At 26.5% G+C, this 24,242-nt stretch overlaps 2 protein-coding genes and 1 long non-coding RNA gene across 5 annotated transcripts; 2 read left to right on the top strand and 1 right to left on the bottom strand.

Annotated features, from left to right (window-relative positions):
* Positions 1–169: 169 nt before the first annotated feature.
* On the top strand, positions 170–23,687 carry LOC134833613 (popeye domain-containing protein 3). 3 transcript variants are annotated; one of them, XM_063847990.1, is made up of 7 exons: positions 170–491; positions 1,970–2,664; positions 20,074–20,231; positions 20,303–20,405; positions 20,468–20,617; positions 20,672–20,858; positions 23,107–23,687. In XM_063847990.1, exons 2-7 carry the CDS (start codon positions 2,098–2,100, stop codon positions 23,169–23,171), a joined length of 1,230 nt encoding a protein of 409 aa, XP_063704060.1. In that variant the 5' UTR covers positions 170–491; positions 1,970–2,097; the 3' UTR covers positions 23,172–23,687. The 3 variants fall into 3 exon arrangements, with proteins under 3 accessions (XP_063704060.1, XP_063704059.1, XP_063704057.1); XM_063847989.1 differs by having other exon boundaries at positions 170–665; XM_063847987.1 differs by having other exon boundaries at positions 170–739.
* On the bottom strand, positions 3,530–8,379 carry LOC134834684 (transmembrane protein 205). The gene is made up of 4 exons (XM_063849431.1): positions 8,103–8,379; positions 5,879–6,096; positions 4,432–4,635; positions 3,530–4,171 (listed from the first exon to the last, which is right to left on the bottom strand). Exons 1-4 carry the CDS (start codon positions 8,297–8,299, stop codon positions 3,921–3,923), a joined length of 870 nt encoding a protein of 289 aa, XP_063705501.1. The 5' UTR covers positions 8,300–8,379; the 3' UTR covers positions 3,530–3,920.
* Positions 19,139–19,562, top strand: LOC134834811 (uncharacterized). Its single transcript, XR_010162182.1, has 2 exons — positions 19,139–19,299; positions 19,356–19,562. It is a non-coding gene; the product is annotated as an uncharacterized LOC134834811 (long non-coding RNA).
* Positions 23,688–24,242: the final 555 nt, after the last annotated feature.

Below are 24,242 nucleotides of genomic sequence, written 5' to 3'. Positions count from 1 at the left end.
CCAGCTCACAAAAACGAATTTTGTACAAACATTACACAGTATACGGCGTTCTATGGAGCCCATAGCGAAAAAAATCATCACGTCACACTTTGGCACAAAACCCATTGCACAAGTAAAATGCATCACATACACTTACACGGCTTTACGCTCAGTATTAGTCGAGAAGAGACAAAACACACACACATTAACAACTTAGTAATCAAAAAAAAATAATAATTTTTGTAAAATAACAATAAAACAATTGTGACTCATACGACGATGAGACGCGATCTCAGATATCCGTAAAAAATCTAAATTAAAATAAAAAATATCTCCCAACTCTAAAAATTCAGTGCTGCATTTAATACTTTTGTAACATAATTTATTACTCATTCACTTCGAGTATTCTTCTTTTTTTCTCCACAAACATACTTTTTTTCCGTTCGTCGTCGTCGTTTCGTGTACGCGATAATAATAAATACTCATATGTCATGGACAAGAAAAGTCGCGTTGTGGGTACCAACAATATGCAAATGAGTTAATGTCATAATAGTAATAATAACAACAACAATAGAAGAAAATATAATGAAGTAAAAAGTTGCAAAGAAATTTGATACAGATGCAAAAAAAAATCATTGAAAAGTTATAATTATTGAGATAAAGTGTCGTTCGTCGTCGTGTAAATGGTAAATAATAAAATGTTCTCGTGCTCAGTTCAGTTTACGTTCATTTAGGCAGTAGTGCAAATATTACACAAAAAGTAAATGAAGCAAAAAAAGTAACAAAATATAATAAATATTGATCAGTGTTACGAGTGAGTGAGGCGTTCCATGCCACAAGAAAGTAATTTGTTGCGAATTTTTTATTGAAAAAGTTTAACTCGTTTTTTTTCGTTTTGAAATTTTTATTTATTTATTGGCGACGATTCATTCAAAACGTAATATTTCTCTTTAAATTCACGAATAAGGAAATTTGAACTACATCAAGTTTTTTTTTGTGACTAAATTTGTACCTTCTGTATTTGTTGTTGCTATTGAGGTTTGAATTAAATTTATTTTGTGTTCTTAATGAATTTTAAATTAAATTTTAAAAAACATTTTCCAAATTTTGACAGTTTAAAAATTTGTCAGCTGTCAAAATTTTTACAAAATTCTTCATTTTTTGAGTTATTTAAACTCAAAAATTAAAAATTTTTAGCCACGAATTACATTTTTGGACAAAGTTTAAAATTTTTCTTTAAAAATTTCTCGAAATAATAATTTTGACAAAAATTATGACAGATGTCAAAAAAATTTCAATGACAGCTTTGAGTAACTTTAATGTGAAAATCTTCAAATAAAATTCTTCAAACTTTTTTTAAGAGAATTTCAGTTTTTTCAGAAAAATTTGTCAAAAATGACATTTCAAGTTTACTTTGAAAACTTTTGACATTTGACAGGTGTCAAAATTTTTAGAAAAATCTTCATATTTTGGGTAAATTCTTCATGTTTTTAGTGATTTATGATTAAAAATTTATTTTTAGGGAAAACATTTAAATTTTTTTTTCCAAATTTCTCGAAAAAATGATTTTGACAAAAATTATGACAGATGTCAAAAAAATTTGATGACAGCTTTAGACAAGTTTGAAGTGTGAATTTTCAAAAACTTTTTGTTATAAAAGAATCTCAGTTTATTTTTCTAAAATTGGACCAAAATTGACTTTTTTATTCAAAATTATTTTAAAAATTTGACAAGAATGACATTTTGAGGTTATAAAATTATAAGAATGTAAAAAAAAAATAAATTTATTCAAATGATGAAAAAAGTGAAAATTTGAAGTAAAAGAATCAGATATTCAGATTTTTATAATAAAATTTTTTATCAAAAAAAAAAAAAAAAATCTTTAAGTCCAATAACATTTTTTTTTATGTGAACATGGAACGCATCACGACACTGTAACATAATTCCATAATAATAACAAAAAGTTATAATTACACCAAATATTCAACAGCCATTGATGTGATGTAAGAAAGCAGTTCGCGAGCAAAAAAAAAAAACGAACGTCCAACAAAAAAGAAAGAAAGAAAGTGTGAAAAAGCAATCAATGACATTATCCAATTCAAACAGAAACTTGGCTCAATGTTGTCTGACACGCAGATAGAATCTCCCGCAATCAATCATCATTTAGCTCATCGTCGAAAATGTTATCGTCACATTAGCAGAGATTTCACGCTGTGCATCTTAGCTGCACTTGTCGTCGTCGTCGTCGTTGTCGTGCCCATTGTCGATGGCATCTCGTATTCCGTGCCGATAAGCAAGCAACACACACAAACAGTCGTCAAAGTGCTTCCGCCCGATCCGCATTACGACAATGACACGCTGATACGCGAAAGTATGGAGGGCAAAGACGGCTGGATGCTGAGTTTGTGCAAAGATTGGACACAGCAGCCGAGTAGCATGTATTACCACATAACGTACGGCTTGTTTCTCGTGGGATTTCTTGCGCCGGCAAATTTTGTGGGATGGATTTGGTTGCGAGTTGCCGTCGTCGTGGGCAGTCTCATTATGTTCTACTGGGGATGGTTTCACGAATGCGATCAAGACACCGTTATTTGGTCAACATTATTCTTTATTGTCAACTTTGTTTATCTTACATTAGCATTGATCAAATTGAGACCTGTTAAATTTGATAAGGAGATTGAGGCGGTGAGTAATTTTTCTTTTATAATACTTTTTGTTTTCGTACATTTAATTAATTTGATAAAATTTTAATTTTTGAACATATTTTAAATAAAAATTCTTGAATACTTAAGTTTAAGACAAATATCTTAAGTCAAAGCAGGGTTGCCAAAAATCGTAAATAATTTTTTTAATTCACATTTTTTGATTTTTTTTTGGTTATGATTTTAAAAAATTCATTCTTGCTTATATTATATCAAAAAATAACAAAAAATTTGAATTTAAAAATATTTGCGATTTTTGGCAACTCTGAGTCACATTAAGTCTTGTTAAGTTAATAAATCATTTTTAATAAATTTTGTACTGAAATTCGTTAAAAAATATAAAAAAATAGAAAATTCTTTCAAAATTTTTTTTTATCAAATTAACGAATTGGAGTTTAAAATTTTTATGATTAATTAACTTAACACGACTTAAATTGACTTAAGATTTTATGTTCATACTGAAAACTCTTACGTTTCTTAATTTAACTAAATTTAACACCTTTACATTGGGAGTGTATAAAAATTTTGCAAAAATATTAAATTTTCAAGAATGTTTAGTTAAAAATGTTCAAAAATTTTACATATTCACTTTTGTAAAATTATTTAATGGAAATTCCAATACTTACTCAATAAACGTGTAATTGTTACATGAACTTAAGGTTCTTAAGTTGATCTTAAGTCAAACATATTTTAAAAATCATCAGATTTTTTTTCAGAAATTCGCTCAGAAACTATCAAAAGTTATTTTCTGAACAAATTTCAGTAAAAAATCTGATGATTTTTTCAAAAAAAAAAAATTGTTGACTTAAGATCAACTTAAGCTCCTTAAGTTCATATAAAAAATTACTCATTTGTTAAGTTAATGTTAGAATCTCCATAGAAGTATTTTGTAAGTGACAGATGTCATAATTTTTGATAAAAAATGTTCAAAAAAAAAACAAATTTTATCAAAATTTATGACATCTGTCAAAAAAATTTGTTAAAGCGAGCCTACTTAAAAATTAAATACAAATTTTTTTTATTTATGGGATTAAGACACTCAGACTTCTTCACTCACACGAATCAAACCAAATAATTTAAAAATTTGTGTGTCTTATCATCTAATAGGAGCTTTGCATTAAAATCTAAGAAATAATTAGAAATCCTTATCAAAAATAAATAAACTAGCTAATTTGGCTTCGGCAAGTCATCACAGAACCCAAAATAAAATACTTTAAAATCTCGATGACACTCCAAGTGTTAGATCGCCACAATTTTCGACGCTAAATAATGCAAATGAACGAACGTACAAACGACTGTCACCAAATTGCCACTCGCAATTATCGTGTGGTATCGCCGGAATTTTTTATGAATTTCACTAAAGCTCAAATTTTTCGTCAGCATGTCGTGATACTCGAAACGACCGACTTCTTTGCCAACTCCTTCACGTCGCTCCAAACGATATTTCTGATGAAGCAATGTCAGCATTGGCGGCGCCAAATATAATCGAACTGAAAAAAAATTAAATTTATTAAATAAGTGGCTTAAAGAGGGATTATTTGATGTAATTCGATTACAAACACGATTTATCGATTTTTATGGTCAAAACCATGTAATATTACAAAATAGATGTCACATGGTAGAAGGTTCATTAAAAGCAATTACATTGACAACATTGTTTCCGCCTCTTTTCGCATTTTTCCGGAATTTTCATCGAAACACATCAAATAAATGGACAAACATCGAGTACAATTAAAGAACGAATGTTTACCTGTTAATTCAATTACAGCGCAGAGCGTTAATGCAATCACCTGAACGTACGACGACAAGATCCACGTGTGACGATCATGCGCCTTTATGAATGTAATTAACGCGATGATGCTTAAAATTGAGTTAAGCGTAAAGTATCGGGGGAACAATATTTGTTGACATTGACCGAAAATGTGGCGTGGTAAATTGAAATACAGTGAAAGTCCTGCAAAGAAAAAAAAAGAAAATTAACCTTGAGAAAAAAAATTTGCGTTTCGGAAAAAATTACGTATTTTTGGTTAAAATTTTTAAAATGTGTACTGGGTCAGAGGTTTTAAATGAAATTTCAAAATGTGCATTGGGTCAAAAAAGCTAATATACATTAGGACAAATATTAAATAACACTCAGGTCAAACATTTTCATTTATCTGCTATGTAGACATTTTAAAATGTGCACTGGGTCAAAAATTTGAAATTTTATTTGAATGTTGAAAAATTAAAAAAAAAAAATTATTGAAAATTTGCATTGGCAAATTTTTTAAAAATGTGTGTGTTCATAAAATAAAATGTTCATTAGAGAAAAAAAAATATTTCAAATTTGCATTGGGAAAAATTTTCAAAATGTGCATTGGGTCAAAAAATGCTAAATATTCATCAGGACAAATATTTATTAATATCCTGATCAAATATTTCAAATTATCTGCTTGATAAACATTTTAAAATGTGCATTGGGTCAAAAATTTCAAATTTGCATTGGGAAAAATTTTCAAAATGTGCTTTGGGTTCAAAATATTAACATTTTACTCGAAATTGAACCAAAAGTTTCAAATTCAGTCAAAAATCTTAACAATTCAATAGATAGACATTTTATTTTTCGCACTGGGTCAAAAAAAGTCACGTGGTTTAAAAAAAATGCGATAAAATTATTCATTACCGATAACTTTCTTCCATTAAAAATTATTTTTTGTGTTAGAAAAAAAAATCATAAAGCTGCTTGATTAGTTTTTGATCGAATTTGAACAGACGTCGACGTTAAATGTTTATTTTATTGGCATTTGACATGATTTCAAGCTACCTCGTTGCCAAAAAAGCGAGAAATTTGCTTATGAAAGCGTTTTGGGACACAAACGTCAATCATTTATCGTTTGTCATCGCACAAAAAAAAAATATTAGATTTTTTTTGTTCAGACCGAATGACAAGCAGATCGACAGTTTTGCATAAATTTGTTACAATTGTTCTACTTTTCAATGGAATTTCTTGTTAAACGACCTCTAAATGCTCGTTACGACACTCAGAATGCAAGACGAGAGTGAAAATGTGCTTTTGATGCACGACTCGTACACGAGTGCAGTGATAAAAAACTTCTGTGTCGACGTGACTCTTTGCATGTCGGTTTCTAATGCATTCCAGACATAACAAATAAACTTGCAAATTAATATCTAGGTCAAAATAAGAAAATTCAACGTACCCGAAACGAAAGTCATCCACATTTGGGCGCCAAAGTGCGTCGCAAACACACCCAAATACATCAAAATTGTGTATTTTCTCGAACTTTTGGAACTTTCTTCTTCGACGACGACGGCAACAGCGGGACTCGACACCAAATTTGGCCATAATATGCTGAGCACGAAGGTAGCTATCAGTAAGGCAACCAAATGCGCGGGCTGCGTGGTGCGCGTTAATACTCTGAAACGATAAAAATTTGATTTATTGTTAGCGATGCGTCTTAAATACCTTGCCGAGGCAGCATTCGACCCTCATCAATTCACTTTTTTTTTCTTACGTGCAAAAAGTTCATTGAATTTATTAAATACGAAAAAAAAATCTCATTATCTCTCTCTTTTTTTTTCTTTCATTCACGGAGATTCTCAACTTCTGACTCACAAACGAATCAAGTTGATGACGAAGAGAAAAGAAAACTAATAAAAAAAAAAGTTAATTTGAAACACCCGAAACACGTGATTTCGTCTGAATCGTACGCTTAGCAACAGCGAACGGCAAATATTTGGATGAATAACAGACACAGACAAGTACTTCAAGTGTGAATGAAAAAATTAACGAATAATTTTGGGTTTGTGTGTTTTCGAGGAATTGATTATGAAATGTGAAAAAAGTGATTCAGCATTTTATTGAAGTGTGAAAAATGCAATTTATTGTTTTTTTAAGATTTTTTTTTGTTTTTTCAATTTTTTAAGATGACTAAGAGCAAAAAATAAAAATAATAAATTTTTAATCGAAATTTCGAAAATAATCGAAAAATTCATTAATTAATTTTTTTTATTTTTCAAGATGACTGCATAAAAAAAATTATTAATTTTAATTTATTTTTTTCAGAATTTTTATTTGAAGCAATTTTTAATTTAATTTTTTAAAAAATTTATTAAATAAAATATTAAAAAAAAAATAAATTTTCACATTTCAAAATTTAAGTCAATAGTTTGACCAAAAATAATATTTTTTGAATACTTTTGTGATAAAATCTCCTTCAAAAAATAATTTTTAAAAAAATTTTATTAATTTAAAATAAATTTAAATAATTTTTAATTTTATTTTAAAATAATTTTAGTTTAAATTAAATTTTTAAGATTTTTTTGAATTAAATTGTAGAAAAATTCTTAAAAAAAAATATTTTTTTTGACAATAATTTTGTCTTTTTCAGCAATCAGCGGCTGATTTTTTTAAATTTGTCTTTTTTTGATAGTTTTTGAATCACAAAGTTGATAATTTCACAGATTTTTTCTCCAAAATTTTCATCTTCTTGAATGAAGAGACCAAAATATTTAAAAATTTTGTCTAAAATTGGATTTTGAGCATAATTTTTGAATAAAATATTGTCAGTTTCGTCAAAATTTTGGCTCTTAGTTTAAAATTCACACTAAAAATCTAATTTTTCAACAAAATTTGAGAAATTTTTTTAAAAAAACGTTGAAAAACTTAATTTTTGACATTTTTTAAAAATTTTTTTAAGAATAAAAATTGATAAATTTGGTTTAAAATCTGAATTAAAGCATCACTTTGAGAATAAAAATTTGAAAAATTCATCTAAAAATTAATTTTTGGGAAAAAATTTTGTCTTTTAGTGATCCAGAAGTAGGAAATTTAAATAAAATTTATACTTCAAAAAAATTTTAAAATTAAAAATTAAAAAAAAAAAAATAATTTTAGCTCAAAACTCATACTTGAAGAAAATTTTGCCATTAAAAAAAATCAAGAAAAAAATACATTTTTTAACAAAAAAGGATCACTTCTCGTCATTTCCTCTCAAGTTCAACGTCCGAAGTCTATAAATAGCATCAAACCGACGTCAGACTTCTAATTTAATTACCATGAAATATTTATAAAGCTGCATAACTTGCTCAATGAACCCAAAACGAAGGCAATCTAGCGTGAGTGCGACACCATCCTTCGTGCGATTCATTTACACGTGTATCTGTCTGATGCAATCACACCTCAAACTAATTCATGTTTGTCTAGTAATTATTTTGTGCGATTTTGTTGACAACATCTGATTAAACACAAACTCACGAAACAAAAAAATTAGTTCAAAAACAATATTTTGCACTTGTGCGTCACTTTCAAACGGCAAAATACACAAAAAGTGGCCTACGTGACTGGTTCGCAACACCTGCGATGCCCCATATCGCTCGAATTTTCCGTTCTAATTGCACCATTTTTAGTTATTTTTTACTTACTTGTAGAAATTCGATGCCAAAAATTGGTCATTTACACGATTGTAGCAGTAATAAATTTGTTTTGCGGAATTAATTGTCGCTAAAAGTGCGCCACGCATCACTTTTTCTGTCCGTGAATCGATTTTTACTTGACTTTTCTTGTCTGCAGTCTCGATTTCTGCATAAATTAGGGTATTTTCACAAATATTCGCACACATTTTTATTAAAAAAATTTTTTTTTCTTATCACTTTTTTTTTAATGAACGATTTTTCGATGAAAATCGTCTCTTGCTATCGATTGACGATCGCGTCAAATTTTGAACTGAAGTCCGAATACGCGGGTGACTCGCTTTTATGTTTTTTACACTTCACCAATACACACAAAGAGCACGATCGTCGTTCATTGGTCGTTGTTGGGAGAATCGTGTTGACGAGCCCTCTTTTCGTCATTTCTACGTTCAACGAGATAGTGCAACGTTATGTCGTCACGAGATTTTTTATTATTTTTTTTATTAATGAATCAAATTCCGGAGAAGATTTAAATTGATTTCAGAAAAAACCCGAGATTTTTTTTACAACTTTGACCAAAATATGTTTACGACGCGTTCAATTAACGTATTTTTGTGAGAAATTTCGCAACTTTAATAAAATGACGTAAATTTTTTCCCTCTAGAAAGTCTGGAAGTTATCTTCAAGGTCATTCAAGGTCAAATTTTCGAACAAGAAGATTTTTTGTGTCGTCATTAACTTTAATTTATCGTTTGACGTCAGGTTTTAATTCGATAAAATTTAATTAAAATTAATTAAAAAATATTTCTGTGGAGTTCATTGTTTGTACGAACAAAAAAATCCTTGAAAAAAATTTTGTCTGATGCAACGATTGCACTATTTGGCGAAATTTATCCAATTTTTTATCGTTTCCCATTAAAAAAAAATACGACCGACTGGAGGTGTGTCTCGTCTTCGTGCGTTCTCGACCATTCGCACGAAAAAAATGAACTTTGTACCTTTTACTTGTGCGATGCGACGACGACGTGATTTCGCACCCACAAATAATTTTCACGTGAATTCTCTGACGCAAATTTTTGTCTAAATTTAATTGTTTGCAAGAAAAAATTTCTCGCCATAAAAATATTTTTCTCTCTGTTTATGTCTGGTTTTGTGACCGAATTGCGAACTTTTTAAAATTATCATAAAAAAGACATAAATATTGAATAATGGTTCAAGGTAGAATGGTTTTACGAATCTAACTACCTTCCTTACGTCACAATGTTGCAAATTTATATGAGGCTTTATCGTATAGTTCATATGGACATCGCCTGCCTGCCTGCCAAAATCATTGATTTTTGTTTCGTTCGCTTTTTATTTGCTGCTTTTGTTATATAATCACATATTGGGCTCTGTACATGCAATTGTTTGTATTGTATTGCGAAAAATGTACACAACAAAAAAGGGTTGAAGAGAAAAATTTTTTTTTGGTGTAACGTGGTTTGTTACTTTTATCACAGCAATTATTTACATTATTGATCGTCGTTATCTGGCGACTTTGGCGTTAGAAAGGTCATAAAATTGCATTTTTTGTGGGAAAATTTTCATTTTTTTTTTTTTGTTGAAAAATTTATCCTGCTAAAGGAAGATAAGTTATTGCCAAGTTGGTTTTCTTTTTTAAGTTTTTCATCTTCAATATTAACAATGAGAGTGAACAATAGATACAAACAACAAAATAGCTGGTTTCTGTTATTCATAATATTTTTTTGTGCGTTCCGAGGTGCGTTCCTTGAAAATAATTGGAAAAAAATTTTATGTCTGTCTTTTTTTAAAGAAATTTAAATTTTTCATTTTTTTTTGATAAATGAACTCCTGAAAGTATGCAATTAATTTTATTTTTAAAAATATTTAATTTTGAGCCTCTTTGTGGTATGCAATGAAGGTTACATACAATATTTTCAATTTTTAAGACTTTTTCCATGGTTTTCGTAATTTTTCTAGAAATCTGCTCACGTAATGAATAAAATTTTTCAAAAGAGAGATACTGAAATCAAAGATCTTTGGTTTAAAAATTTTTACTTTGATTGATAATTGATTGGATATGCAATGAACTCTACATACAATTTTTGCTGATTTTCGAGGCTTTTTACGTTCTTTTTCAATATTTTTCTACACAGAAACCTTCCTTGAGTTATTTTTATTAATTTAGAACAAACTGCAGTGAATTTAGTGAATTTCAACTTGAGTTATGGCATGTCAAAATTTGTATAGATTTTTAGGCTTGATTTTATCAATTTTTAAAAATTCTTCATGAAAACCTATAAAGGATTCAGAATGACTTAACTGAGGCTGTAAGAACGTTTTTATTTTTTAAAAATCCTGAAAACTCAAATTTTAGAACTTCATGAAAATTTTACAGAAAATTGTACTTTTGTCAATTGATTGGATATGCAATGAACATTACATATCATTTTTGTTGATTTTCGGGAGTTTTTATGTACTTTTTCATATTTTTTTAACACAAAAACCTTCAGATAACTAAAATAAAGAGAGCAAGTGTTCTAAAACTAAAGTTATAGCGTTACAAAAATGTTTATGGAATTTAAAATTTTTAACCGTTAAATTTTTTAAATGAAAATTTTTTACCATTTAAATTATATTAAATTAAAAAACATTTTTAATTAAAAGAAAATTAAATAATTAATTTAAAAATAATTCAAAATGCGCTCAATTTCTTTATTTCCCGAAAAATTTCCTAAAAAACCTTGTCTTTTTGTTTTAACCCCACATATTGCGAGCAATATATTAAGCCAAAAAGCAAACTTTCTTGTTTTTCCATTACTACTTTTCTTTCTTTCGTGCTCTTTTTCTCTCTCTTTCTCCCTTCTCTTTTGTTTATTTGTTTGTTTTTATTAGAATTTATTATATGAGAATCGTGTTTTGGCTTTTTCCTTGCCATGCTATTAGCAAACAGTGAAGGCATTGAGGCATCGCAAAAAAGATACTTTGTGGGGTAGGTCAATTTTATATCGCCAAAAGTAACATCAAATCGCAGTTAAATCGATTTTTGGCAGTCAAAAAGTCGAAATCGTGCCAAGTAAAAAAAAAATAAATTTTGACCGTTGATCTGCATTATCTCACGAAACAAATGGAGCTTATCAAAGGCGAACACAAAAAAAATGTGTCAAAAAAATTAAATTATTTACGCGTGAAGGTTGAACCTTGAACTTGACTTGAATAATTTTGGCACCTAAAATTTATTGAAAAATTTTTAAAGGACAAAAAATAAAAAGGAGTAAAAGAAAGAAAGAAAAGTAAATTGAATTAATGAATTTTGTGTTTTCAATGAATATTTAATTTTTTTTCTGTGCTTTTTTGAGGAAATAATAATAATTTTTCCGTATTCCGTGCACGAATTTAAATTTCATTATGAACACAAAATCAATATGTTCGCTCGAGAGTGTCTGTAAGCATAATCACATCACATCCAGTACCAACCACATTCATTACTAAAACAAATATTTCTCTTTTATTTATATTCATTATAAGCCCATTCAATTCCCCTGTACAAATTTTACTCCATGGAAATTTTTTATTTTTATTAGATGAGGATAATGTTGAGCTGTTGATGATGATGATGATGATGGAGAAAGAAAAAACACATGCCTCGATATCTCCGAGTTGATTTGAGTTTATGAGACGATGAAATGAGTTGATAGGCAAAAAGGAAAAAGCGATGAAACACCAATAAAGTGGAAAAAGAGGAAAATTTGTACGTGACATGTTTGAAAGACGAGCGAAGGATTTGTGAGACACGAAATTTTTTTTATTTTATTTTCTTTGAAAATATATATGAGATATGTGAATGAATCGAATCCCCAGAGATAGCATCGCACACAGCCCGTCTGGGAGTGCTAAAGTAAATAATGTGGTAGAAAAATGAAAATTTAAATTTTTTTCGTTGGAGATCACAAAGTACTCGTCGTCCATGGAAACGAGAAAGTTAAAAAAAGAAAGAAAATTGAATAGAAAAATAAAGTGATTCTGGGAAAATGCTTTTAATTTGTATTTTCTCTCGTGGAAACAAAATTTGGTACGAGAACAAAATGTTTTTAATGGGAATTGAATGGATGAAAATTAATTTTAAACAGAAAATTTTGTATGAATTTTCTCAGAAGTTGAAATTCAAAAATTTTTGTACCGCATTTTAAGGAAAAAAATTGTATCTCAACACTTTTTGCATGAAAACGCGATTAACCAAAAAGTTTTTTGACGATAATTTTTTTTTATATGCTTGGTTTGGATTAATTGATAACATTTTTTTTTATTTTAAATATTTAAATAAATAAATTAAATATTTAAAAAGTCAGTTTTCTTCCATGGATAGATCACTAAAAAAAATAAAAAAAAAATATTAGAAAATTCTTATAAAAATCATAATAATTTTTTTAGCTCTTACCGTTGAATTTTTTCATCCAAGATAAAAAACTGAAATTGAAACCTGAAATTTTAAAAAATATTTAAACCGAACTAAAATTTTTTAAAATAAAAAATAAAATAAAATAAATTTTAGAGCGTTAAATAATATTTTTGATGTTTTTTTACTATTTTCTTTGAAATTTGCTTATTTAAAATAGATTTCAGAACATTTCGTATTAAAAATTAAAGAAAAAAAAAATCATAAAAAATAACTGTCAAAAAATTTGAAAAAAAAAATTATAGTTTTATGAAAAATATTTTTAGAGAAGAAAACTTATGAAAAAATATGATTTCCAAAACAAAAGTTAGAATAAATTGAAAATTTTTAAAAAATTTTTTGGAAATTTTCTTGAAAAATTATGAAAATACACCGAAAAACGGTCATTTTTGGTTAAATTTTTAACTTTTTTTTTATTTTGCCCCATTGGACTTTCGACTTTTAAAATGGGGCATCGGACTTTATTTTTGATTTTCATTTAGAGCGGCCTAAAATAAAAAAATTTAAACGAAATAAACAGACAGATAAAAAAATCAAAGTACCTAAAATATTTCTCCTTCCTCATAAAACTAAAAAATAAAAAAAAGTTTGCAAAATAATTTCTCTTCACAGACACATAAAACTCGAACAAAGAATTTTTTGTTTATAAATTCGAGCAAAATTCCGTGAATTGACTTCCGTTTCGCTCTATTGACGTCTGCTTGACGCCAATGTAGATAAAAAAAAAGTTTGTTTCTTTATTATCGCCAAAGGAATTGTCTCTTTAGACATCACGATATAAATTTCGCATTTTTATCGCGTTTAAAGTTCAAAAAAAAAAAAAATAACAAATGTATAAATAAACATCGCCTGGTTAACATTTATCCTCGTTTTCGTTTTTTCCTATATTTTTTTCTCTTTCGACCTTTGATATTGACGTATCTTGGGAGTAATTTTTGCCTCAATTCACACTTCATTCTCTTCGTTCTTTTTTTCTTTCCCGGACGTTCTGATAGTCAGACACATATGTAAATTTGTTACTTACCTACAACAATTGACTGGATGTTCCGCTCGTGTTGTTGCTATCTGTTCCAGACAACGAACGATGTTATGGTGATTCATTAAGTGCAATTTTTTTCACATGCGATACAAATTTTCTGTTCTTACGTAACGGGTTGCATGAACGAACTTTGGCCTATTTTTCGTGAAAAAAAAAGTTTCTTCGGGAATTATGTCAAAATGTCACAGTGGACTTAAAGCTTTTTTTGTTTATATATTTTTTTGTATCTAAAAAAAATAAATTAGTAGAAATTTAATTAATAATTTCGATTAATAAAATTAAGATTTTTATTTAAAAAAATAAAAAAAAAATTAATTGAATAATAATTTAAAATTCAATTTTATAAATGAATTTAAATTTTTATTACACTAAAATAAATTACAAAAAAAAATTTAAAAAAATTCTAATTTTTTAAATATTTCCTTCTTAAGAACTCTTTTAAAAATTATTGAAAATAAAATAAAAAAAAATTAATATAAATTATAATTTTTTTTTCTTGCTAATTATTTTTTTTAATAATCAAAAAATAAAAATAAAATAAATAATTACCTTAATTTTAAAATTTTATTTATTTATTTTTATTTAATTTTTTTTTTAATTTTATTTTATTTTCAAATTTTTTCTCATTAATTATTAGTTATAATTTGCCTGAAAAAATAAATAAATTTTAAAATTTACTTAATTTTTAATTAATAATTTTAATTCAATTTTTTCTCTTTATATAATATTAATTTTTGTATAATTTTTTAATCTTTAAAAAAAAAATGAAAAAATTAAATTTATATTAATTAAAAAAAATAATAAAATTTAATATGATTTAATGAATTTAAATTTAATTTTAAAGTCAGATTTTTTTTATTTAATTTTTCTCTTTAATTATATTATTTTTTTTAATTATCGGAAAAAAAATATTTTAATTTAATTTTAAATTAATTAAATTTCAAATTATTTTTTTTAAATTTATTTTTTTTCACTGTGCAATAATTTAAAACTTTTCATTGTCTTTACGAATTGGTGCATTATATAAAGTTTTAAAATGTCAACCACTCAAAGTTTGTTCAAATATTCAAAAGCTTTAATTTTGCAACATCTGTTCTGCAGGTGCTTTCATCTCGGTTATGACGATATTTTGACGTTTTTGTTTTAACAGATGCTGTTTCACTGACTTGCCTGTTATTTTATGTGAATTTTATGACGAAAACCAATTTTAATATTTTTTAATTATTATTACGATGTAAAAGTTTTCTTTTGTTCCTTGCTTCTTTGAGTGAAAAATGAAACTTTTATCAATTTTAACTCCAAGCTAAAGAACAAAAGGCGGTTTCTGTCACTCTTGCTAGGTGAAAACAGCAACAATTCCTGCAAAGAACAACAGAAATGACTATCATTATAATTTCATTTCAGTATAAATTTCAAAAAGACGTGATATTTGTCTTTGTTTTAAAGTTCCGCACGAAAAAAAAAGGAAAAAATTGAAAAAAATAAGAAGTTGACCGTTTCTCGACACGAAAAACAACTTTTTATGATACAATTTGATACGTTTTGTTTGTCTGCCAACTAAATTTATTAGAAGGCTCGTATCAACAGTCATATCACCTATCACAACATCTAGATACAATGTCTTGGAATGCAGCTACCGAAAAAAGTTTTATCGCTTGAAATCGCCTAAAATTTGTTTAAAAATATCTGGCAGGCAGCCAATAAATTTTCCACGTTCAAATAACTCTACAGGAAAAAAAAGCAACAACAACGATATTTTATTAAATTTCGAAAAAGTCACACTTTTTGAGTAGTACGACACATGCACACTCACATCATCACGTGAATTTTATATTTAGTTGATTATTATAATTTTATAAGTACGATTACGATTTTAAATGAATTTAGGAAATTAGATTATAATAATTCAAGTTTTTTTTTTGAATTTATGAATGAATGTTCGAGCGGAGACACATTTTTCGTGCTCGTTGACACGTAAATTGAATTGTAAGATTTTTTTTTTTGGGTTAAGCTGCAGCTTTATTATTTTGTTTTTGTCATAATATGTTGTTTGGTTTAAAGTTTTCGGCGGAAGTTTGTGGAAAAAAATTAATTTATTCCTCAAAAAATTGTTTTTGAATGATTTTTTTCAATTTTATCGAATATTTTAACGTTTTTGAGAGAAAATAAAAAAACCGAGACACAGAAAGTGCCAATTAAAATAGTTCAATGGAGTAGAAATAACAAGCCAGCGGGTATTTGGGACAAGTTTGTGCAGTATATGCGACGCCCACAACTGTTGAATGGCAAATTTGTAATGCCTTTGAGGTGTTTTCAGTGCAATATTTACTCTTTCAAATTGAATTTTGGTTTACCTTGCGTGTTTTTAATGATCGAAATCACAATTTTAGGACCCAATATCTGGTTGATGTGAAAATTATTTTGCTTGGTTTGAATTAATTGGAAATTATTTTTGGCTTTAAGCTCTAATTTTATCCCTATTCTCTTTCAGTATCTCTGAAAAAAATTAATTAAAAAAAGTTAAATTTAATTTAAAAAAAATATTAAAAAAAAAAATTAATTAAAAAAAAAAATTAATAAAAAAAAAATTTAATTTAAAAAAAAAAAAAATAAAAAAAAAATTAATTTAATTTAAAAAATAAAAATTTAATTAAAAAAAATATTAAAAAAAAAATTTAATTAAAAAAAATTAATAAAATCAATAAAAAAAATAAGATTTAATAAAAAAATAAAAATTCAATGAAAATACTGTCATGGATCACATTTCTCGTAAAAAAATAAAATAAAATTTCTCTAAATGAAATTTGGTTGCATTCCAGCAGAACGAAGACGACACGAAATAATGCCACAGTCATCAAAGTAAGACAAATAATATAAAATGAGATGGTTCATGTCGTTTTCATTTCATGTCTGGATGAGTGAACAAAATTTTCTAACAATGCACATTTCGTCGCAGTCGTAAATTTGAAGATTAAAATTTCTCTTCATAATGACAAAGACGACCTTGACCTGTAGAACTTTTTTTTTCATGATTGAGCTCGACACGAGTTGCCTTCGAGGGACACTCTACGAGGCAAAGAAGAAGAAAATGATGCACATGCATTGGTAATATAATAATCATAATAAGCGCTTACTCGGTTCGAGTCGTGTAAAGCTCGACTAGATAAATATTTGCATAATTTAAAAAGCGTACTTTTATTCAGCGGAGAAAAATTCACTTATTTATCATGCAAAACAAACTTTTTTTTAGCGTTTGTTTCTTTTTTGAATTTCGTTTTATTTGTTTTTTTTTTGTCTTTATGAAAAACTTGAAGCTGATTAAAGCGCATTTTTAGTTAAAAACTGTTTTTGGAAGATTTTCTCATTTTAATACTCCTCAATTCGATTTTTTCGCTTAAATTTCACATTTTCTCGAGTAAAATAGTTTGAATACTTAGAAATTTTATGTTTCTTCAATATTTCTTTAATCTCGAAATATTTTCCTCTATATTAGAAAATATTTTCTATATCTTCACATTTTTATACTCCTCGAGCTTTGAGAAATTTTATATTTTAATACTCCTCATATTTTAAAATTTAAGATCAATATATAACAAACTCCAATCTGGAAAAAATAAATGAATTTTAAAGATATTTACCTTTTTTTCTGCTTCAATTCACAATTTCGTACTCCTCAATGACATAAAATTTTCACAAATTGATCACTTTTTCGTTAAAATTTTACATTTTATTACTCCTCGTACGAATTTTCACATTTTTGTACTTCTCATGTAAAAAAACTTTAAATCTTCTTGAATTTTAAATTCCGATATTGATAAATTTACGATTTAAATTGACAAGTTTTTGTCTTTTTTGTTAAAGTTTCACATTTCCTTACTCCTCATTTTGAACGAATTTCACTTTTCTGTACTCCTCATTTAACAATTTTGACCTCCTCATCATCCAGAGGATAAAATTAGTGATCTCGAGAATTTTCCTTTAAAATACATTTTTGTACTCCTCTTTTCACATTTTATTACTCCTCATAATACATTCCAAATTTTTTGTTCAAAATGAGATAAAACAAAATGAATCCTTTTGAAAAATAAACTCACAAAAAAATGTCACGAAAAGTAGAAAAAACACGAATCGCTTATCAAGCATGCAATGAAACAGAACAAAAAAAAATGCGAAACCACATATAAAATAAAATGATTTTGCATTTAAATTGTCGAATACTTTTGTGTCATGTTTCACTTTTTTTCAGTATCGGAAACAAACAAGGATTGAAAACGGGATGATTTTCTCTTCACGTTGACCTAAAAAAACAAACAACTCTTTAAAACCATCAAATTCTGAGTAATTTTGAGTTTTTTTTTTCATCATCGTAAAATTTTCTCTGTGGCGTCCCCATAGATCTCATGTGTGTGTGAGTCCTTTAACCACATTTGCTGATTTAAATTTAAATTGGAAAATAAAGTGCGGTACGTAGCAGAAAAAATATCATCAATTTGTTCTACGAAGCGAGAAATATTGAATTATGTTATCCGAGAGGAGGAAGCTCCTCTCATGAAAAATGTCATTAATTTGACTAATTTATCCAATCAATATTGAAAAAACGTTCGAGTTTTGTGTTTTTATCACGATTGCAAAAAAAAAGCAATTTTAAAAAAACTAAAAATAAAAAAAAAATATTATGACGCAAAAAAAATCGGAAGTTAGTTAATAAAGTGTTTGTCAGTCAGGTAAATTCCGCGGATGCATGAAAACCTGTTCGTTTAAAAAAATGTCCAAATAAACACGAAGATGTTAATTAATTTTTTTTTGTTTGTCTTCTCATATAAAGTGTCAGTGATGTGTTGACGACCTACATCAATGCGATTGGTGTTGGCGGTCATGGTCGTTCGTGGACCTGTGTGAAGTTGAAACTTTTTTTTTTTGGCAAAAAATCTATTTTCAAAGTTGAAATTCTTTTTTTCAAATTTGCTATTTTTTTAACTAAATACTTTTTAATTTATTTTTAGATTTAAAAATTAATTTCAACTTTAAAATTAAAATAATTTTTTTTAATTTTTTTTAAATTAATTTTTTTAGTTAAAAAATTTTTTATTAAATTTTAAATAATTAATTAATTAATTCAATAATAATTATTTTTATTAATAATAATAATTTTTTTTTTTTTAATTTTAATTTCAAATAATTTTTTAATTAAAAATATTTTTTTAATATTAAATTAAATTTTAAATAATTTTTTATTTAGTTTTTTTTAAAATAATTTTTATTATTTAGTTTTTTGTTTGCAAATTAATTTTTTTAATTTTTTTTAAATTTTAACTCCAAATTTATTTTTAAAAAATAAAATAAAAATAATTTCCGAGAATCCACTGACTTTGCGGTAATTTTTTGCCTTATCATGTGTTCAAGTAGAACTCGTTATAACATCTTAACAAATTTGTTGCAATTTCTTTGTAAGCTCATTCCGAGAAATCACCGCAACTAATTAGGGGAAGTACACTTTTCTGTCTTATCAGTTCGCGAAAGTCGTATAAAAGGGCAAGATTCTTGACTGAAAACAATCAGTTACTAATTAAAACTTTTACTGAACAGAACAAGTAAAAAATCAAGAAAAATGAAATTTTTATCAATTCTCGCAATTGTCCTCCTCGGGACACTTTTTGTGCTCTTTAAGGAGACATCAGCCTTGGAAGCTGAACCTGAAGCTCCATCCGATTTCGGTAAATTTCAGTCAAATTTTACTTTAAAAGGTTATTTTTGAGATTTTTTTCTGTAGAACCCGCTGTACTTCCGGAAAACGAGCATCATTTGAACAAACGCCAGATCCCGATTTTCCCTTGCAATCCCACGGGCTGCATGAGACAATGCATGCGGAAAGGCAAAGGCGGCTTTTGTCGCAATAATCAATGTTATTGTACTAGATAAACTTGTTTTTAGCTGAAATTTGTTGAAAAAGTCAATAAAATGAATTCTTGAGTATTAATTTTGTGAAGTTTTACTAAAAATTAGAAAAATTTTTGCGTTTTTTTTGCGTCAAAGGCGTTTTTTTAATGAAAAATGTCAAATTTTACCCTTTTTAAGAGCAGAAAATTATTTTTAATTAAAAGAATATCGAAAATTGACAAATATTTCAAATTTTTGGGAATTTTTTAAGTTAAAAAAAATTCTGAGTGTCTTAACTAATATTTGGTGCTAAACCTTACTCCAATTTTTTTTTTAAATTTAATTAAATTTAAAAAAATTAACTAATTTAATTTAATTTTAAAAAATAATAAAATTAATTAAAAATTAAATTAAATAAAAAATTAATTAATTAAATTTAATTTAAAAAAAATAAATTAAATTAATTAATTAACTTTTTTAAATTAATTTTATTAAGAATTAATTAAAAAAATTAATTTAAAAAAATAATTAATTAATTTAATTAAAAAAAATAATTAAAAATGTTTAAAAATTAAAAAAAAAATAAATTAAATTTTTTTTATTTTTTTCAGGTTTATGTCTCACTTTTCGAGCCATTACACGTATCACGCTTACGATTCCGTAAAATTATACGATGTATGAAGCTAATTAGGGTTCTCAAGTATCAAGAAGTTTATGCACAAGAAAAAGTAACAAAAGTAGATAGTCTTTCATTGGTGATAAGTGGCAAGTAAGTCTCTCTCCATCAAATTTTTGAATAATTTTTCACCTAAAATAACTTTTTTTCTTATTATTTTCCAGATTAGTCGTATCACAAAACCAAAAAGCTTTGCACATAGTATTCCCGCATCAGTTCCTTGACTCACCAGAATGGTTTGGTGTCTCTACTGACGATTATTTTCAAGTAAATTTTCCTCATTTCTCACTTAACGACTCATTTTTTGATCAAAAAACGATTTTTCATAGGTCTCAATCGTCGCCATGGAAGAATCCCGCGTGCTAATCTGGCACCGTGACAAACTAAAACTCTCGATAATGGGAGATCCCTTTCTGCAAAGTGTCATCGATCACATTCTCGGACGGGATGTTGTGAAAAAACTCATGCAAGTGACGCAGGTAAGTCCTTAAAGCCCCCAAAATCCGCTTGAATTAAAAATTTTTTCGGGATAGGTCAACGAAACGATGGCCCAAAGTAACGGTTTCATAATATCCGAAGTGGATGAGGAGGATAAGCCAATGCTGATCAATAATCACGTGAACCATAATGGCATGGCGAACGGAAATGGCAAACTCCTTAATGGCAAAGTCGAGAACGGAAGTCCCGGAATCACGGCGCTGATCAATCGACAGTTGCAAGGTAAGTTTCATAAGAGACCGAATAATCGTCGTCCTTATTAGAAGATTTTCTCTCATGTTGAAGTAAGAAAAAAAGTGTAGAAAGGTAGTTTTATCTTCTCTCTATCTATAAAAAAATAGAAAAAAAAATTAAATTTTACAAGTAAACATAATAAGCTTGCGTTTAGAAAGCATTTAGGGACAAAATATCAAAAAAAAAAAAATTTTTTATAATATCTTGTCTCTTGTCTTGTGTCATTTTATTAAAAAGTTTTATTTTTTGTAACAAAAATAAACCAAAACTCACATACAAATAGTTTTGCCAAGGATTTCTAAATATTATTACTATTGTGGTAAGCTTGTCTTTCTTCAAACAAAATAACAGAGCTTTGTTGCTTCATTCCTGTATTAGTTTCTAAAATTCATCTCATCCTGTCTTTGTCTCTTAATAACTTTTATCTTTCTCTCCGTTGCTTGAACAAGAAATTTCCAAGAATGGAATAGAATCTAGAAGAAGAAATATTGCATTATCCAATGTTTATTTTTTCTTTAAATCCTCCAAGGCACTTAATATTGCACAATTTTCCACTCACAAAAGACTACCTGTGAAATCCTCCTACTCATTTTTATTATAAATTGAGCACAGAATATTTTCCAACTTATGTAGAGCACTTGTTATTGTTGTTAATTGAATAAAATGTTGGAATTTTTTTCTATGTCAAAAATTCTTGGTAAGAAAATTCGTAAAAAAAAAAATAAAATAATAAAAAAAAATTATTTTAGAATTCGTTTATAAAAAAAATTACGCCGAAAATGCAATATAACATTTTTCTTTTACAAAAAATTTAAAATTAATTAATTGAGAAAAAAAACTTTAATTTAAAATTTTTATAAAATTTTCAAGAAACCTTAATAGCAAGAAACTTTAATTTTTTTTCTTATTTTTAAACTAAAGTTGAAGTGAAAAGTTTTAAAAAAGCCTGAAAAAATTTTTTTATGAAGTTCATTAATATTTAGAAAATCTTCTAAATATGACATGTAAAGTTCATTGCATACCCAAGCTGAATAAAATAAAATTTTATTTTAAAAATATATTCATGATTTTTGAAAATTTAGAGTTTAAACTTAAATTTCTATTATAATTCGTTAAAATTTAACTTCAAACTTGAAATTTTCAAAAGTCATAAATACATTTTGAAAATAAAATTCAATTTCATTAAGTTTGGGTATCAATTGGGTATGCAATGAACTTTACATGTCATATTTAGAAGATTTTCCTAGTTTTTTCACGCTTTTCCCTTAATTTTTTTTTACATAAACCTTCTGACAGCTGAAACAAACAAATTACAAAAGTCCCCAAAGAGTTTTGTTAATTAAAACTTCAATGATAGCATGTCAAAACTTGTATCGATTCAAAGGAATTTTGACATGTAATAACTTAATTTCTGCTTGACAAATATCTTTGGAGATTTTGTAATATGTTTGTTTTAGCTTCAATAAGGTTTTCGTTCAAGAAAAATGGGAAAAACTATGAAAATACTTAGAAAATCATGAAAAAATGGAGTGTGAGTTTCATTGTATACTTTTGAGATGAATTTAAAATAAATTAAATTTTATAAAACTGAATTAAATTATTTTTTAAAATATAAAATAAATTAATTTAAAAATAATAAAAAAATTAAATTTATTAAAAATAAATTAAATTAATTAAAATAAATCAAATTAAATTAAGTTATTTTTTTATTTTTTTTTAATTAAATTTAAAAAAAAAATATTAATTGCATATTTTTAGGTGTTGATTTTTTTTTCTTAAAAAATCTTTTAAAAAATTAATTTTCTTACCAAAACTCCAACAATTAGTTCTTGTTAGTAAATAGTTCCCAAAACAAAGTCTTTGGCAAATTCTCATAAAAAAATAATTAGAAATTTTTTTAAAAACCAGCCTATTGATGAACAATAGTGACCTACAAAAAAATGTCATCCCCATCCATATTTCTCCATTTTTTGCACGATTATCCTTTATTTTTTTTTCTGTAAAAAAATCATTTTAATTGGCATTTTTTTTTTATTATTGTTAAATTTTATTCGTTTCATGCACAAACCGTTTTTACTCACTAATTAATTTTTTTATCGTGTTTTTTTTACGTTTTATGTGTAAGAAATTCTAATTACTCTTAATTAAAATCAGATTTTGTAAAAAAAAAAATAAAAAAAAGCAAAATTTCTTTGTGCTGAGATTATTTATGTCATACACCACTCCATTTTTCCAGCTGCTGATGTGAATGCATGGCGTTTAGGTAGAATTGAGGAAACAGATCACGAGACACCAGTTTAACATACGCTGTGCCCTGTACTAATAATAATAATAATTACTAACTTGACTATGATTATTATTACCGAAACGAGCCGCTACCGCAACTACTTATCCACGACATTGATGATGACGCTACAAATCATTAGTTGAGAATGTGTTCTTATGTGTCAAAAATTAAAAAAAAAAATCTCACGCGCCTCAATGCTGCAACTGCAACCCTTGTCTGTAAGAATGTTTTGCTGCGCAAGATATTTACGTAATTAAAATAAATATTTAGAATAGAATAAGAAAAAAGTATTATTTTGACCCACATTTTTTGTATTTTATTTTTTTTTTTGTATTTTTTCGATAAATATTTACATAAAACGCCTCAAAATCGATGTATGTCTTAAGAAATGCTTAAAAATAAAGAAACATACCAATTAGCGTACCTTAAACGAAAAACTCCCCGAGGGTTTGAACAGACCATATGAAGATGCACTGTGCAAGATAACTTAATCGAAAGTACTTTTCATATACATTTTTGCATGATTTTTAATATATTTTGTACTTTTTCCTTTAAAAATAAACAAAGAAAATTTATTTACAATGAAGCCTCGAAGAGAAAGCAGAAAACATATGAAAAAAAGGAAACAAGAATCGTAATTGAATGTTCAAATTTAAAACTAGAGATAAAAAGAAAGAAATCGAAGAATATCCAATATAACAAAGAGCTAGAAAGAAATTGAATGAAAGAAATTATTATTTTTTTCTAAAAAAAAAAATAAATTCATAAAAATAAAGAAAAAAATATTTAAATAAAGAAAAAGTGTCTAAAGAATTCTAATCAACCTAAAAATAGATAAAAAAAAATTAAAAGTTTAATAAAAATAGAAAAGAATTATAATAGTTAGGCTGGAACAACTTGTAAACTTGTTTCACTATTAAAATTAAAATTTAATAATTATTTTTATTTAATTTTACAAAAATTTAATTATAAAATAATTTTAAAAAATTAAATAATTGTTGAAAATAATAATTTAATTGAAAAATAATTTAAAAAAAAATACTTTTACAAATAATGATTAAAATTTTCAAACATGAATTAAATCA

The sequence above is a fragment of the Culicoides brevitarsis genome, chromosome 3 (assembly GCF_036172545.1).
Source record: "Culicoides brevitarsis isolate CSIRO-B50_1 chromosome 3, AGI_CSIRO_Cbre_v1, whole genome shotgun sequence".
NCBI lineage: Eukaryota > Metazoa > Arthropoda > Insecta > Diptera > Ceratopogonidae > Culicoides > Culicoides brevitarsis.
The sequence above is the reverse complement of the archived record's forward strand: the minus strand, read 5'-3'. Positions and strand labels throughout refer to the sequence as shown.